General features: G+C 33.7%; 1 protein-coding gene across 2 annotated transcripts in view; it reads left to right on the top strand.

The window, feature by feature from the left end:
• The window catches only part of RP2 (RP2 activator of ARL3 GTPase), a 52,708-nt gene extending 39,934 nt beyond the window's left edge, over positions 1-12,774 (top strand). For both annotated transcript variants that reach the window (XM_027962997.3, XM_004022143.6), the window contains 2 exons: positions 8,838-8,923; positions 10,382-12,774. In XM_027962997.3, the coding sequence (XP_027818798.1) occupies positions 8,838-8,923; positions 10,382-10,465 (170 nt within the window). In that variant the 3' untranslated portion in view covers positions 10,466-12,774. The remainder of the gene's footprint in view (positions 1-8,837; positions 8,924-10,381) is intronic.
• Positions 12,775-13,163: the final 389 nt, after the last annotated feature.

Genomic DNA, 13,163 nt, shown 5'->3' with positions numbered 1-13,163 from the left:
ATGTTGCCCTTAGTGACTTGGTTCAGGTGGTATCTGCCAGGTTTCTTAAATACTGTAAAGTTCCTTTTTCCCCCTTTCTATACTCTTTGGAAGTTCTTTCTATGTTTTTTGGAAGTTGAATCTCTAAGAACAGTCTACACTCAAGAAGAAGGAATTAAGCATCACCTCCTAGAGAGAGGAGTATCTACAGACATTATTTGGAATTCTATATGAAAGATTTGCCCCTTCTCTCCCATTTATTTATTCAGTCATTTATGTCTGTCAGTAGGGACTCATAGATATGTATTTTATTCTTTGGGTTATAGTCCAATACTGTCAAATTGTTCCAATTTTATTCTTTGGGAGCTCTTTTAGGTTAATTCCTCTGTCTCTTTGACATGCCTTTTATTTCCTTTTTCTGGCATTATTGTGTTGGCTAGGTCTTGTTGTGTAAACTAGTGAAAAGAGGACATCTCTGCCGCGTTTCTGATCTCAGGATAAAAAGTGTTCAGTCTCACCATTAAGAATGATGTTAGTTACAGATTTTTTTCATATATATCTTTTATTAGACTGAGGGAGTTTCATTCTATTCCTGGTTTGTTAAGTTTTTATCACACATGGATATTGAATTTTGTTAAATTCTTTTTCTGCATTTATTGAGATGACCATATTTTTTTTTAATTATTGAGTCATTTAATCTGGTCAGTGACTTTTGTTAATTTTGAATGTCATACCAGCCTTATATTCCTGAGATGTATGCCCTTGATCATGATGTTTTATCCCTTTCATATATTGCTGGATCCAATTTGCTAATTGAGAATTTTTACATGTTTGTTCATGAAGCATACTATGTCTGTCGTTTTCTTGTAGTATCTTTGTCTGGCTTTGATATTAGGGTAATGCTGGCCTCATAAAATGAGTTGAGAAGTATCCTTCATCTTCCGTTATCTTGGAGAGATCATAGAGAATTAGTATCATTTTTTTCCTTAAATGTCTGGTCAAATTTGCCAGCAAAACCATCTGGGCCTGAAGACTTGAGGGGAAGATTTGTAGCTATACATTTAATTAATTTATTTATATATTACATATAGAGCACTTCAAGATATATTTTTTTACCTTGGGTGAGTTTCGATAGTTTTTGTCTTTTAGGGAATTATTTCATTTCATCTGAGTTATCAAATTTATAGGTGTAGAATTTATAGTATTTCCTTATTCTTATTAATGTATGCAGAATCGGTAGTGATGTCCTTATACTCCTGTTGGTGATTTGAGGCTTCTCCCTCTCCCATTGGCCTTGATAGTTTATCACTTTCATTGATAATTTCAAAGAAAGAACTCTTTGTTTTATTGATTTTCTCTATTTCTCTTGTAAGTTTCATTGGTTTCTGCTCTAATGCTTATTTACTTTTTATTTACTTTGGGTTTGATTTGCTCTTCTTTCTCTAGTTTCTTAAGGTTTTAGTTTGTGTTACTGGTTTCATCTTTTCTAATAGAGTAATTCGCATTATTCACAGTAAATGTGTTCTATAAAGTTGCTGTGAACGTGAATCAGTGAGTACTGTACTGCTACTCCTAGGAGAAATGTAGGGCTAGGTTCCTGCAAGTCTCCAGTCACAGCATTTCTTTCAACCAATCAGCATAACCTTGTTGTACGTGTATTTCTGTTTAAGGCCCTCATTTAGTATATTTTTTATTTCATTAACATTGAACTCACAGCCAACAGCACTATAACTTGTACCTGAATGAAGCTTATCTATTAATAACAGATATTTTCTCTGTAAGGCACATCACAGATTTCCTAAGCTTAAGAACATTAGACTGTACTTGAGCACTACATTTGAAGGCCATTTTAAATACCAATATTACCAACAAAACATGTAAAAATGTGGTACTGAATGGACTGTGAAAAAGCCACTTCTTTACAGAATGAATGCTTAAACAAGAAGGCAGAGCATCACTTTGTTCAAATTTACCTTGGAGCATGGATGTGAGGCAGCTCATATTTTTTGCCACTTTGTATATGTCCATGAATGACCATGAAAAAAGTGCAAGTATTGATATTAGGTAAAATATTTTGCCTGTTTGGTAAAATAAATTTTACCAAGTAAGCAATTAGCAAATAAGGAACCTGCAAATAATGAAGATTGACTGTATATGTATTTTGTGTTAGAAATTTTCCTTTAAGTGCTGCTGTAGCTGCATCCTGCCAATTTTTATATGATTTATTTTCATTTAACTCAGGGTTTGGCAAAGTATGGCCTACTGTATATTTTGCAAATGAAGTTTTATCAGAGCACAGCCGCACTTGTTTATTTAATATGTTTTGCTGGTATATCTCTGCTGCAGAGATGATTAGTTGTGGCAAACATTGTATTTAGACACTAAGCCTAAAATGTTTCCCATCGGGCCCTTTACAGAAAATGTGTGCTGACCCCTGATGTAGTTTCCCTTGAGACGTTCCATTTGATCCATGGATTATTTAGAAGTATAATGTTTATTTTCCAAACATTTGAGAGATTGTCCAGATATGTTGCTATTACTGATTTCCTTCCTATCCTTGTGTCATTGCTATATGTTTTACTATTATATATGCTGCTGCTGCTGCTGCTGCTGCTGCTGCTGCTGCTGCTGCTGCTGAGTCACTTCAGTCGTGTCCGACTCTGTGTGACCCCATAGATGGCAGCCCACCAGGCTCCCCCATCCCTGGGATTCTCCAGGCAAGAACACTGGAGTGGGTTGCCATTTCCTTCTCCAATGCAGGAAAGTGAAAAGTCAAAATGAAGTCACTCAGTCGTGTCCGACTCTTCGCAACCCCATGGACTGTAGCCTACCAGGCTCCTCCGCCCATGGGATTTTCCAGGCAAGAGTACTGGAGTGGGTTGCCATTGCCTTCTCCATTATATATTCTACAAACACCTAATGCATTGTTCACATTATTAAACTGTCAGTTTTTTCTTTTTCTCAAGGATTTTGATAGACATTCAAGAACACATTCAATTTATCAGAAGTTGTTCCTCTACAAGAGTTGTCTGCTATTAATCCCCTAACCACAGAAACGCTTCTGGGCATCTAATATCTTTTCAGCAGAAATAAGAAATAAGGTTGCAAGATTATTGTAGTCACTCAGGAGAGAAATATTGTCCAGTAAGTCCATTGTCATGGAAAGAGGTGGAGAAAAGGGAACAAATTCTAGATATGCTTTGATCATTTGTAGATAATATCACATATAAAGGCCTTATTTCTATGACTTATATACACTGCTAATCAGCAAAGAGAATCCAAAAGTCCAATAAAAAGAAGCAATGGATATGAAGCATTCACAGTACAAGTAAGTGAGGAACTCAACATCCTTCATTATTAGAGAAACGTAAAATAAAAGGAATATGTAAAATATCCTTCAGTGGGAAAAAATGGAAGTACTTAAGAGTGTGATCTCAGTGTTGAATAACTATACTCTTTATTTCGTTTTTTTAAGTTTTTAAAAATATTTATTTATTTTTGGCTGCACTAAGTCTTTGTTGCTACACAAGGGCTTTCTCCAGTTCTGGCAAGCGGGGGCTACTCTCTAGTTGCAGTGTCAGGACTTCTCATTGCAGGGGTTTCTCTTGTTGCAGAGCACATACACTAGGCACACAAGCTCAGTTGCCTTGCGGTATGTGGGATCTTCCTGGTCCAGGGATCAAACCAGTGTTCTCTGCACGGTTGCAAGGCAGATTCTTAACGACTGGACCACCAGGGAAGCCCTTTATTTCAGTTTTAAAGAAAGCTTATGGAAGAAAAAGTTAATTTTAATTTTTATTTTTTATATTCATCCTACTGTTTTAAACTTTTTACCATGGTTATTTCTAAATATTTTCATTTACCATTTTTTTTTTGTTTCTCGTGTCATTTATGCAGGGCTTATTTTCTCCTTTTTTGATAATACAAGCTTCAACAAAAGTGTAATGAAAGTTCTGGACAAGCCTTATTCACAATCTAAGAAATGTAGCATTGTTTCCTCCATTTCTTCTTCTTCTTACTCCTCTTCTTTCTTTTCTCCTTTTCCCCCCTCACTGTTCCTCCTTCTCCACAGTTGCAGCATTTCCTACTGGTTTTCTTTATTTTGTTCCTCTTCTTTCTTTTTTACTGCCCTTCTCTTCCCTCCCTTCTCCCTGAATTATGCATTATTTCTCTTTCCCAGATTCTTACATGACTTCAAGAGAGCTTCTCAATAAAAGAGGGAATCAGTGTGATATATGAACTATTTTTCTCAAAGACTATTAGTCAAATATTCTTTTTTCACTTTGGAAAAAAAATTATTTAACAGTTACCATGCCCTCCTAACTATATTTCTGTATCAAAAATGAAATTAACAATTTATAGTAAGCTCTCTGTACATCTTTTCTGAAATAATTTTAAAATTATTGAAATAAATGTAAAATGTCATTTTCAGAATCCTTTTTAGAGTGTGTTTTCCTAAGTAGAGAGAGATAAATTGAGTCCCCTGATGATCTTGGCATTCTGCCTTGAGACAATTGCAGACTTAAGTTTCAAGAAAAGTGATACCAGGAAAACCTGATGGTATCCTTCAATTGAAAGGAATAAGATCAGTTTCTCTGGGTGTAGGCAGATGGGTTTTATAGGAAATAACAGTGAGGAGCAGCTTTACAAAGAAATAACTCTAAATTTCTGCTTAGAGTTCTCTTAATTCTGTTGAGTATTAAGCTGTGCATGTGTAGGGTAAAACCAAGTTTCTTCTGCAATTCTTTTTCGTGTTCATTGTCCTCAGGTTCTTTCTGCAGTTCTTCTTTTTCACATTCACTGTCCTTCTGTGGTACAAATTGATCCATATGTGTAAGAATTGGAACCTTAAGTGTCAACCAGGGACTTCCCTGGTGGCCCAGTGGCCAAGATTCCACACTCCCAATGTAGGGGGCCTGGGTTTGATCCCTGGGCAGGGAATGAGATCTATGTGCCACAATTTAGAGTTCACATGCTGCAACTAAGACCCAGAGCAGCCAAATAAATAAATAAATTTTTAAGTGCCAACTAGAAAAATATATCCACAACCTAAATGTTAAGAGTTGTGTTTTATTTGGGTGGGAAGTTTTAGGACTTCAAGCCTGGGAGACAGCATCTCAGGTAATCCTGAGACAACTGCTCCCTAAACTGTCCATTATTTTTAGAACAATTAAAAATAAGAAAAATATAGACATATTTTACTGGAGGTTTTAGAGCATAGGAATGCCATGGTCCCTTTAAAATGTAGCTTTTATCATTCTGGTCCCTCTAAGAGTAAAACGGAGAGACCAGCTGGGAGGCTGTTGCTGTAATCTAACTGAAACGTGATAATGGCTTGTTCCAAGGTCATGTTAAATAACACAGAGTTCATTAGATAGGATATCCAGAAATCATTTTTGTTTACTTCAGAGTCTCACATTTTTTTCATGATAGTTCGAATATTTAGATTTAAAGCTACTGCAAGCTATTTGATAAGACACTCACATTAAAACACTGAAAACATGACCAGTGATCTTCTTGACCTCATAATTCAGTTTGAAATAATCACTTGAAGTAATCACTTTGAAGTCATTGTAGTCCTCATCATTAGATGACTGGAGATGACTGCTACTGCTGCTGCTAAGTCGCTTCAGTCGTGTCTGACTCTGTGCGACCCCATAGACGGCAGCCCACCAGGCTCCCCCATCCCTGGGATTCTCCAGGCAAGAACACTGGAGTGGGTTGCCATTTCCTTCTCCAATGCATGAAAGTGAAAAGTGAAAGTGAAGTCGCTCAGTCGTGTCTGACTCCTAGTGACCCCATGGACTGCAGCCTACCAGGCTCCTCCATCCATGGAATTTGCCAGGCAAGAGTACTAGAGTGGGGTGCTATTGCCTTCTCTGCTTCAGAGATGACTAGAACTGCTTAAAAACGGCATTGTTGGTGGTGTAGATTTTTTAAAATCTAGGGTAATGCACACATGTTAATCAAAATTGATATCCTTGTCCACCTTTTTGGTTGATGTTTCTTTGTTGGCAAATTAAGTCACTTATCAGAAGTTCTTAATGTTCTATTCAAAGGATAGCAACCAAGTTACGTACTTGGGTAATTCTACCAAAACTATATTTCCAAATTACAGATTTTATTGTCTTTGTAGAATACAAGAACTTTCAGTAATAAATGTCTGACTTTATATATATATAGTGTGTATATATAATATATGTGTTTATGTGTATATATGTATCTCTCTCTATATATATATATGTATCTTTTAGTGATCCTGAATAAAAGCATATTCCATTCTACCTTGGATTTTAAAATTTAAAAAATAAAAACTAAAAAAAAGAAAAACTTTCCATTCTCTGCAAAACTGGAAACCGTACATTATCAACTTTTTCTTTTTAGTTCAATATTTATTCAGTTTAAAATGCATTTTTAAACTTTTTTGCAAATTTCTCTATGTACTATCTCTACTGTTAAAGTAGCTTCCAATGACTCCATGTGTACCCATACCCCAGTTTTATCAACTTTTTGCCATACTTTTAAAAATAATCTATATTCTTTTCTGCTGAAGTATTTTAATCAAGTTTTGATATGTCCTGTCATTTCATCCCTAAACATTTCAATATGTGTCCTAAACAAAATGAAGTTAAAAATGACTGTTTTCTTTTTAAATAAAGATATAATTTATATACTACACAAATGTTCTCCTAAGTGGTATGTATTATCATATCCAACATGATTAACAATTTCTTAATATCTACTGATTAGTCCATATTCAAATTTCCCTAATTGTCTAAAAACATTCTTTATGTATTTTTACAATTAATTTGATCCAAATCTAAAATTGGCCTCCTCACTCACTGGATATGGTTGTTTTGTATCTTATATCACTCTTAACCAGAAACAGGTATTCCCCGTCCCCTGTTTGTTTCATGCCTTTGTCTTGTAAAAGAAACCTGGTCAATTGTCCCATAGTATGCATGGGTTTGTTTAATTTGTCCTTCTGTAGTTCTTGTGGATTAGAAGTTAAATCAAAGCCTTGTTTACACTCAGGTTTAAGGAGTTTTGGGGGGGGGAGTGGAGGGTAAGAATATTTCACAGGTTGTACTCTTTTCTGTAATGAGAACGCACATAATGTTTGATGGTTGTACTTCTAGTGATGCTAAGATTCTTAGGCTCAGGTGGTGACAATCTTTTTATTGTAGTTTCCTGTCAGTCTTCCCTGTGGGATGCTAAAGCCATTGATGATTGTTGCCTGATCCAGTTATTTTATTAACAGTTTCAAAATGATCATTTTCTAATTGTGTCACTACCTCTGCATTTATTAATGGATATTAACAGAACTTCTTCTACACTGAGCTATTTGACTAACTTGAAATATGCTTCATATCAGAAATGCAAAGTAAATAAAGGAAAAATCATTAAACATCCATTTTCAGAGTAAAAAGTTGGTGCCCTCACAACGTTCAGTGGTGTCCAATGAATTTTGTTTGTGTCTTTTTTGAATGTTTTGAGCTCATGACTTTATGTGTTCAGTATGTTTTAATAAGTTTCCATCATTATTCCTTCTGATCTCACTATGTATCATCTTTGGCCATTAGTAGCCTCTTCAAGCTGGCTCCTATATCCTTTTGATAAAACCCTATTGGTCTTTGATAGCCTGATTGTTTTTTGGCTCAACAGGACATTCCAGGTTGATCTTACTCATTTCTTGCCTCAGACATAGACTCATCCATTTTTTTTTTCTGAGAAAATATTCCTCAGTTATCTTCTTTACTCAGCACCTATCTTGATCTACATACTGTGATGCTGCCAAAACTCAAACTTGTTCAGTGTATCTAATTGTATAGTTGACTGTGACATAGCCTGCCTTTTCTATATTTGTTGTCTGTATTAAGTCATAAGCCCTTTTCTCTCCTTCTTGTGCCTTGTTCTGAGGCACATGTCTACATTCATCTTAGTATTTCATTCCTTAATACTTCATTAGCCTCCCTTGTTCCATATTGTTTAATAGATTTATGTCTTTTTTCAAGAAATTTGTAATTTCCTGGAGGTCAGAACTTCTACATTACTGGGAGATAAAGAGCAAATCTATTAGGAATATAACTGAAAAAATTGAATTGAATTGAAAGGCTTGTTTTGTTTGGCTCACTTATGGCCATGTTTGTCAATAACTTGACACCAGTAGTGCCAGTGCTACATTTAAATCCCAGCCCAAACTGAATCACTAATCTTTACGCCAGAATTTTAAGTACAGGTGGTTTAAAAGTAATCAAATTAAGTATGGAAAAGGAGGCACAAATGTTCTATCCAGAGAATTAAAAAATAAAAGCTTGTTCTTTGGTTCTAAAATATAGTTTTATGGTACATTCAAGAAAACACTTTCAGATGATCATGACTTTTGGTACCTGGCCTCAATTCCTACTTGGCTTAGCTTCATTACTGGTGGCCCAAAACTTGGCTGTAAGTGGGAGAGTTGGAAGAAAGACTGGCTGCCTGGCAAAATGACTTGAATAGCTTTTGATCTTATTTGTCATTTTATCAGCTATTTTTTATATTGCTAAATTGGTGGACTTTTTATAGTTTTCATAGAAGAATGAAAGCCAGAAAAGCCAGACTATTTACAACACTTAAAAATGTGACACTAGACCTGTAATGGCACTGACGCTATTTGTCATGTGATAAAACTCTATGTTAATTTGTTTTATGATTAGAGTAAGAAGTAGCTGAAGTGATGTGTCCTATCTGTCTACTCTCTTCTTTCTTTTCTCTTACCCCCAAAGAAAAGGCTGTAGATTTTTCAAGGAAGAATAAGAAGATTAATTTGAGAATAGATTTGTGTTCATGATAAGACAACACTTCCTTTTTGCCTATAGGTCCTGTTATTGCCTTGGAGTTCAATGGAGATGGCGCTGTAGAAGGATGTCAACTTATTGTCAACGAGACATTCAGGGGGACCAAGGTACAAGATACTGTTGACTATATTTCAGTCAAACCTTTCATTTCCTTCTCTTTTCATTACAATTAAATAGTACTTTTAGCACATCATGATTTTTAAAACTTTGGTAAACAATTGAGAACTAAGCTTTGGTTTTTCCTTGCCAAACTGAAATTTTAATAGCTTAAAAATTTACAAAGTGTCTACATGTTAAAAATCTCAATCACACATGTTTCTAAAGTCAAATGTCTCACCAAATGTCTCTTCAAGTTCTTCCTTTTTTAAAAATAGTGATATGTTGGGACTTCTCTGGCAGTGCAATGGTTAAAAATCTGTGCTTCCAGTGTAGGCAGCATAGGTTTCATTCCTGGTCAGGGAACTAAGACCTCACAAGCCACACAGTGTGGCAAATAAATAAAAATAGTGATATGCTGAAAATGTTACATTTCTAAGATTGTATACTTTAAATGGACAAGCCTATTGCTCAGTGTTCACTTTTATTTGCTTCAGTAATGCTTCATCGAAACTTGAGCTATATCTAGAAATCATTACATGTAGGTATTTTCTAGATGTGGTTGATGAGTCTAAGAATTTCAATTTTTAACTTAATATAGCTTAGAAACAAACATATAAGATGATTAAATGAGTATACGTAACTTTTTAAATAAATATCTGAGAGGAAACGTTTGGTTTTGTACTCTGATTTAGCTTATGGGCCTTTGAATTTGCACAATTTAAAGTACTTTGTCTTTTGTCTCATTTGATCATTGCAACAAGTACTAAGGGAGAGGGCAAATATAATCAGATTGAATAGAAAAGGAAACAGAGAGAAAATGTTTATATGATTTGGAGCTTTTAGATCTGAATGAGTTATAGATTATCTAATCCAACTTTCTCATTTTACAGATGTGGAAATGGAGCCCAGAGAGGTTGATTAAATTGTCAGCGTCATTCAGCTAGTTATGATCAAGATAAATAGAACTCAGGTCTCCTCTGATTTCTGGCAGACATTTATAAAAGCTGTTTTTGAAGGGTTCTATTGAGTACTGCTTTGTTGATGTTTGGAAAATAGTTAATTTAAAATTAGTAAAATATCTTTAGCAGCTTTGAAAAAAAATATCAAGTTTTGCTTCTTGGTCTATTGAGATTTTTATTAGAAAATAAAAGAAATTAAGAGTTCTTTACATAAATCTCTTTATTCAGTAGCTTTCATAATATTGGTTTACATATTTTAAAAACTGAAATTCCAAGAGTAGTAAAATACAACCAAAGCATTATAAAGCAAAGACTTTAATTATATCATAAATGCTTTAAAAAGAGCTCCGTTTACATCATAGCTAATTGAAACTATACTGCATGAATTCTATAGAAAATCCAGAATTTCTTTTAAATAGCAAGCTTTTGACTGTTTTGTGGAGGATGTGGGCTTTGGAATTTGGGGATTACTAATACATTATTTTTTTCCTCTTACATTTAACGTAGATATTTGTATCAGAAAGCAAGGAGACGGCACCTGGAGATGTAGACAGCTTCTACAATTTTGCTGATATACAGATGGGAATATGAAGTGCAATGCAGAACCAAGGACTTCGTATTAAGCCCTTTTCAATTTGTGTGTTAGCAATGGCTTTTTTTTTTAAACTGATGCTAAAATTGTTAAAGTCATTTTTAAAATAAATTGTTGAATGCTGCATCATTTACATGAGATTTGGAAAGAGTTCATTTTAAATTAAATAGTTTTAATCAGCTTAAAACCCACTTAACCCAGTTCAGTGAGATTGTAGGTTTTCTCTGCATATGATACTGTTATTAGAAAACAGAAGTGATTAGCAGTTCATTTTTTTAATCCTAATTAAACGTTCTTTCAAATCTCTAATTTACACTTTACTCAGTACTCTATAATACTTGTTTGAGAATATCTTCCATTTTCTTTTTTAATTTAGAAGGATTTCTTAATAGCTGATCAGTTAAAATGAACCTGTGTACATTTTTCATGTATACATATCCAGTTAAATATTTGCTTCCTAGTTCCATAATATGGAAAATGAGATTTTGTATACAGAGTTGACATAATACTTTGTAAATTGAATTTTTTAATTAATAGGTATTTGATAACCAGTTTTGCAAGTAACATGTTGGTATAACTGTTTAAAGACTAAACAGTTGTATGCTTATTTGAATATATTCCACATTGTTTAGTTTTTTAATAAAACTGTTAGATGACTTTTCTGCTTCCTGGTAGGAAAAGGTATATGGAATAATGAAACTATAGAAGCCCAATCACCAGCAGTTCACAAAGGTGATTACTGTTTTATCAACTCTTATGAGCTATTAGAATTAAAACAAAACCTTGCAGCATTTTTACGTAAGAAATACTTAAGCATCTTGATGAATTATGCAGATTGTTAAGATGCTAGATAAATTTCTATCAATCAATGTTCAAGTCTGATAAAAATTATTTTGGTTGCTTTAAAGCATTATTTTCCAAATCAACCTGGACGTAATAATTTACCAGGGGGCAGGAGGGAGCTACTTATTTAAAAATCCACATTCTTGGACCAGTCCTTAGGTGCATCGATTCAGTGCCCAGGGAAAACTGATTTGAGAGGGTTGTTGTAACGTAATCAGAAGATTTTGATAGGTTGATCTTGTGAGAAGGGACTGAACCTGCCATCTACATCATGTGCTGTGTGCTTAGTTGCTCAGTTGTGTCTGACCCTTGCAACCCCATAGACGATAGCCTGCCAGGTTCCTCCATCCATGGCATTTCCCAAGCAAGAATGCTGGAGTGGGTTGCCATTTCCTTCTCCATACAGAGTAGCTAATTGGAAGTTAGCTTTCATAGGTCTATTTTTAAATTTAATTCTATTTTGATAAAACTAAGACTGAAAAAAATCACTTGTAAAAATTCCTCTTAAAATTGTAACCAACAATTTATTTTCATGTTTGAACTCTTTGTGGATATTTTCAGATTCATTTACAACTACTGTATTGTATGTCCAATGTTCAGAAATAATACATTAAAAGACTTTTCACTTTAAACTAATAAGTAATGTTGACCACCTACCCTGTGCCTCACCTTGTATTAGCATCATATCATTTCAGTCTTTTTACAAGAGCATTCTATATTACATAACCTCTCACTAAAATCAAAATGATTTTATAAGATGCAAATAAAAATCAGTGATGGATTTAATATAATTTTGATCATAATTTACAAATGAGCTTTGCCAAATAGCAGTCAGAGGGCATTAATTTTTCTCATAGATAAGCTAAATTAAGCATATTCTTTCTGATCATAATTATATTATTAAATCTCATTATTCACAGTTTTAAAAATCATAATACTTTTTGTCTTCCAAAAATATAGTACAATGTTATGCAACGCTATAGACTGAGTTCTTTATCTATGGTATTTTAGCAAAAACTCAGGAATATTACATATAAGGCAGATGCTAATTTAAAAATTTCCACTAAATTTAGTGTCTATTAACCAAAGCCTAAAATTTTATACTCTTCAGTTAGGTAAGAGCTTTTACCCAGATTTAGTTTGTCTTTTAGGACTGTTTTTGCTTCTGAATGTTTGAAAAGATTTTTAAAAATAAGTAGTACTATGTTGTTGTTTCTATCACCTTAAACCTTGATTATGATTAGTATTATACATTTTATTTCTGAATAGCTTTTGGATTCATGCAAATGTATTAGCAATGAAAACAGTAATTTTATTAAGCTTATAGATGTTTGACATTATATTAGCTTATTTCTCTTGTGTCAATAGTACTGCTTTTTACTTCTATATATTTATGTCTAGCTTTTGTATGTAATTTATCTAGTGTTTATAAAATGTGATTTGTAATAAATATTGTCAAAATGAAGTTGATTTAACACTAATTTTTGAAGAGCACTTCTATAGTATAAATTTATTCATATGTGTACCAAAATTTGATCATGACACAACTTTTTTAATGATAAGAGTAAAATACAGTGGTCTAATCTGTCTTATATTAGTGAGAAATGAACTGTATGCCATGTTGTGTGTACAAAGCTCTCTGGAGAAATGCAGAGGAAGTAGAAAACTTATTTTAATCTGAGGAATTTCCAGTATCATGTTCCCTTTGTTAAAAGATACATTTTGTTATGATTGAATACTTACTAAGATTAGGCATGTTTTTCTTCCATATTTGAGAAAATAGCAAATTGTGACATACTTTCAGATTTATTCAAGTAGACCTTATTTTTAAATTACTACCAAATTTACCAGCCT

The sequence above is a fragment of the Ovis aries genome, chromosome X (genome assembly GCF_016772045.2).
Source record: "Ovis aries strain OAR_USU_Benz2616 breed Rambouillet chromosome X, ARS-UI_Ramb_v3.0, whole genome shotgun sequence".
Classification (NCBI taxonomy): Eukaryota; Metazoa; Chordata; class Mammalia; order Artiodactyla; family Bovidae; genus Ovis; species Ovis aries.
This window is presented reverse-complemented; position numbering and strand designations above follow the sequence as displayed.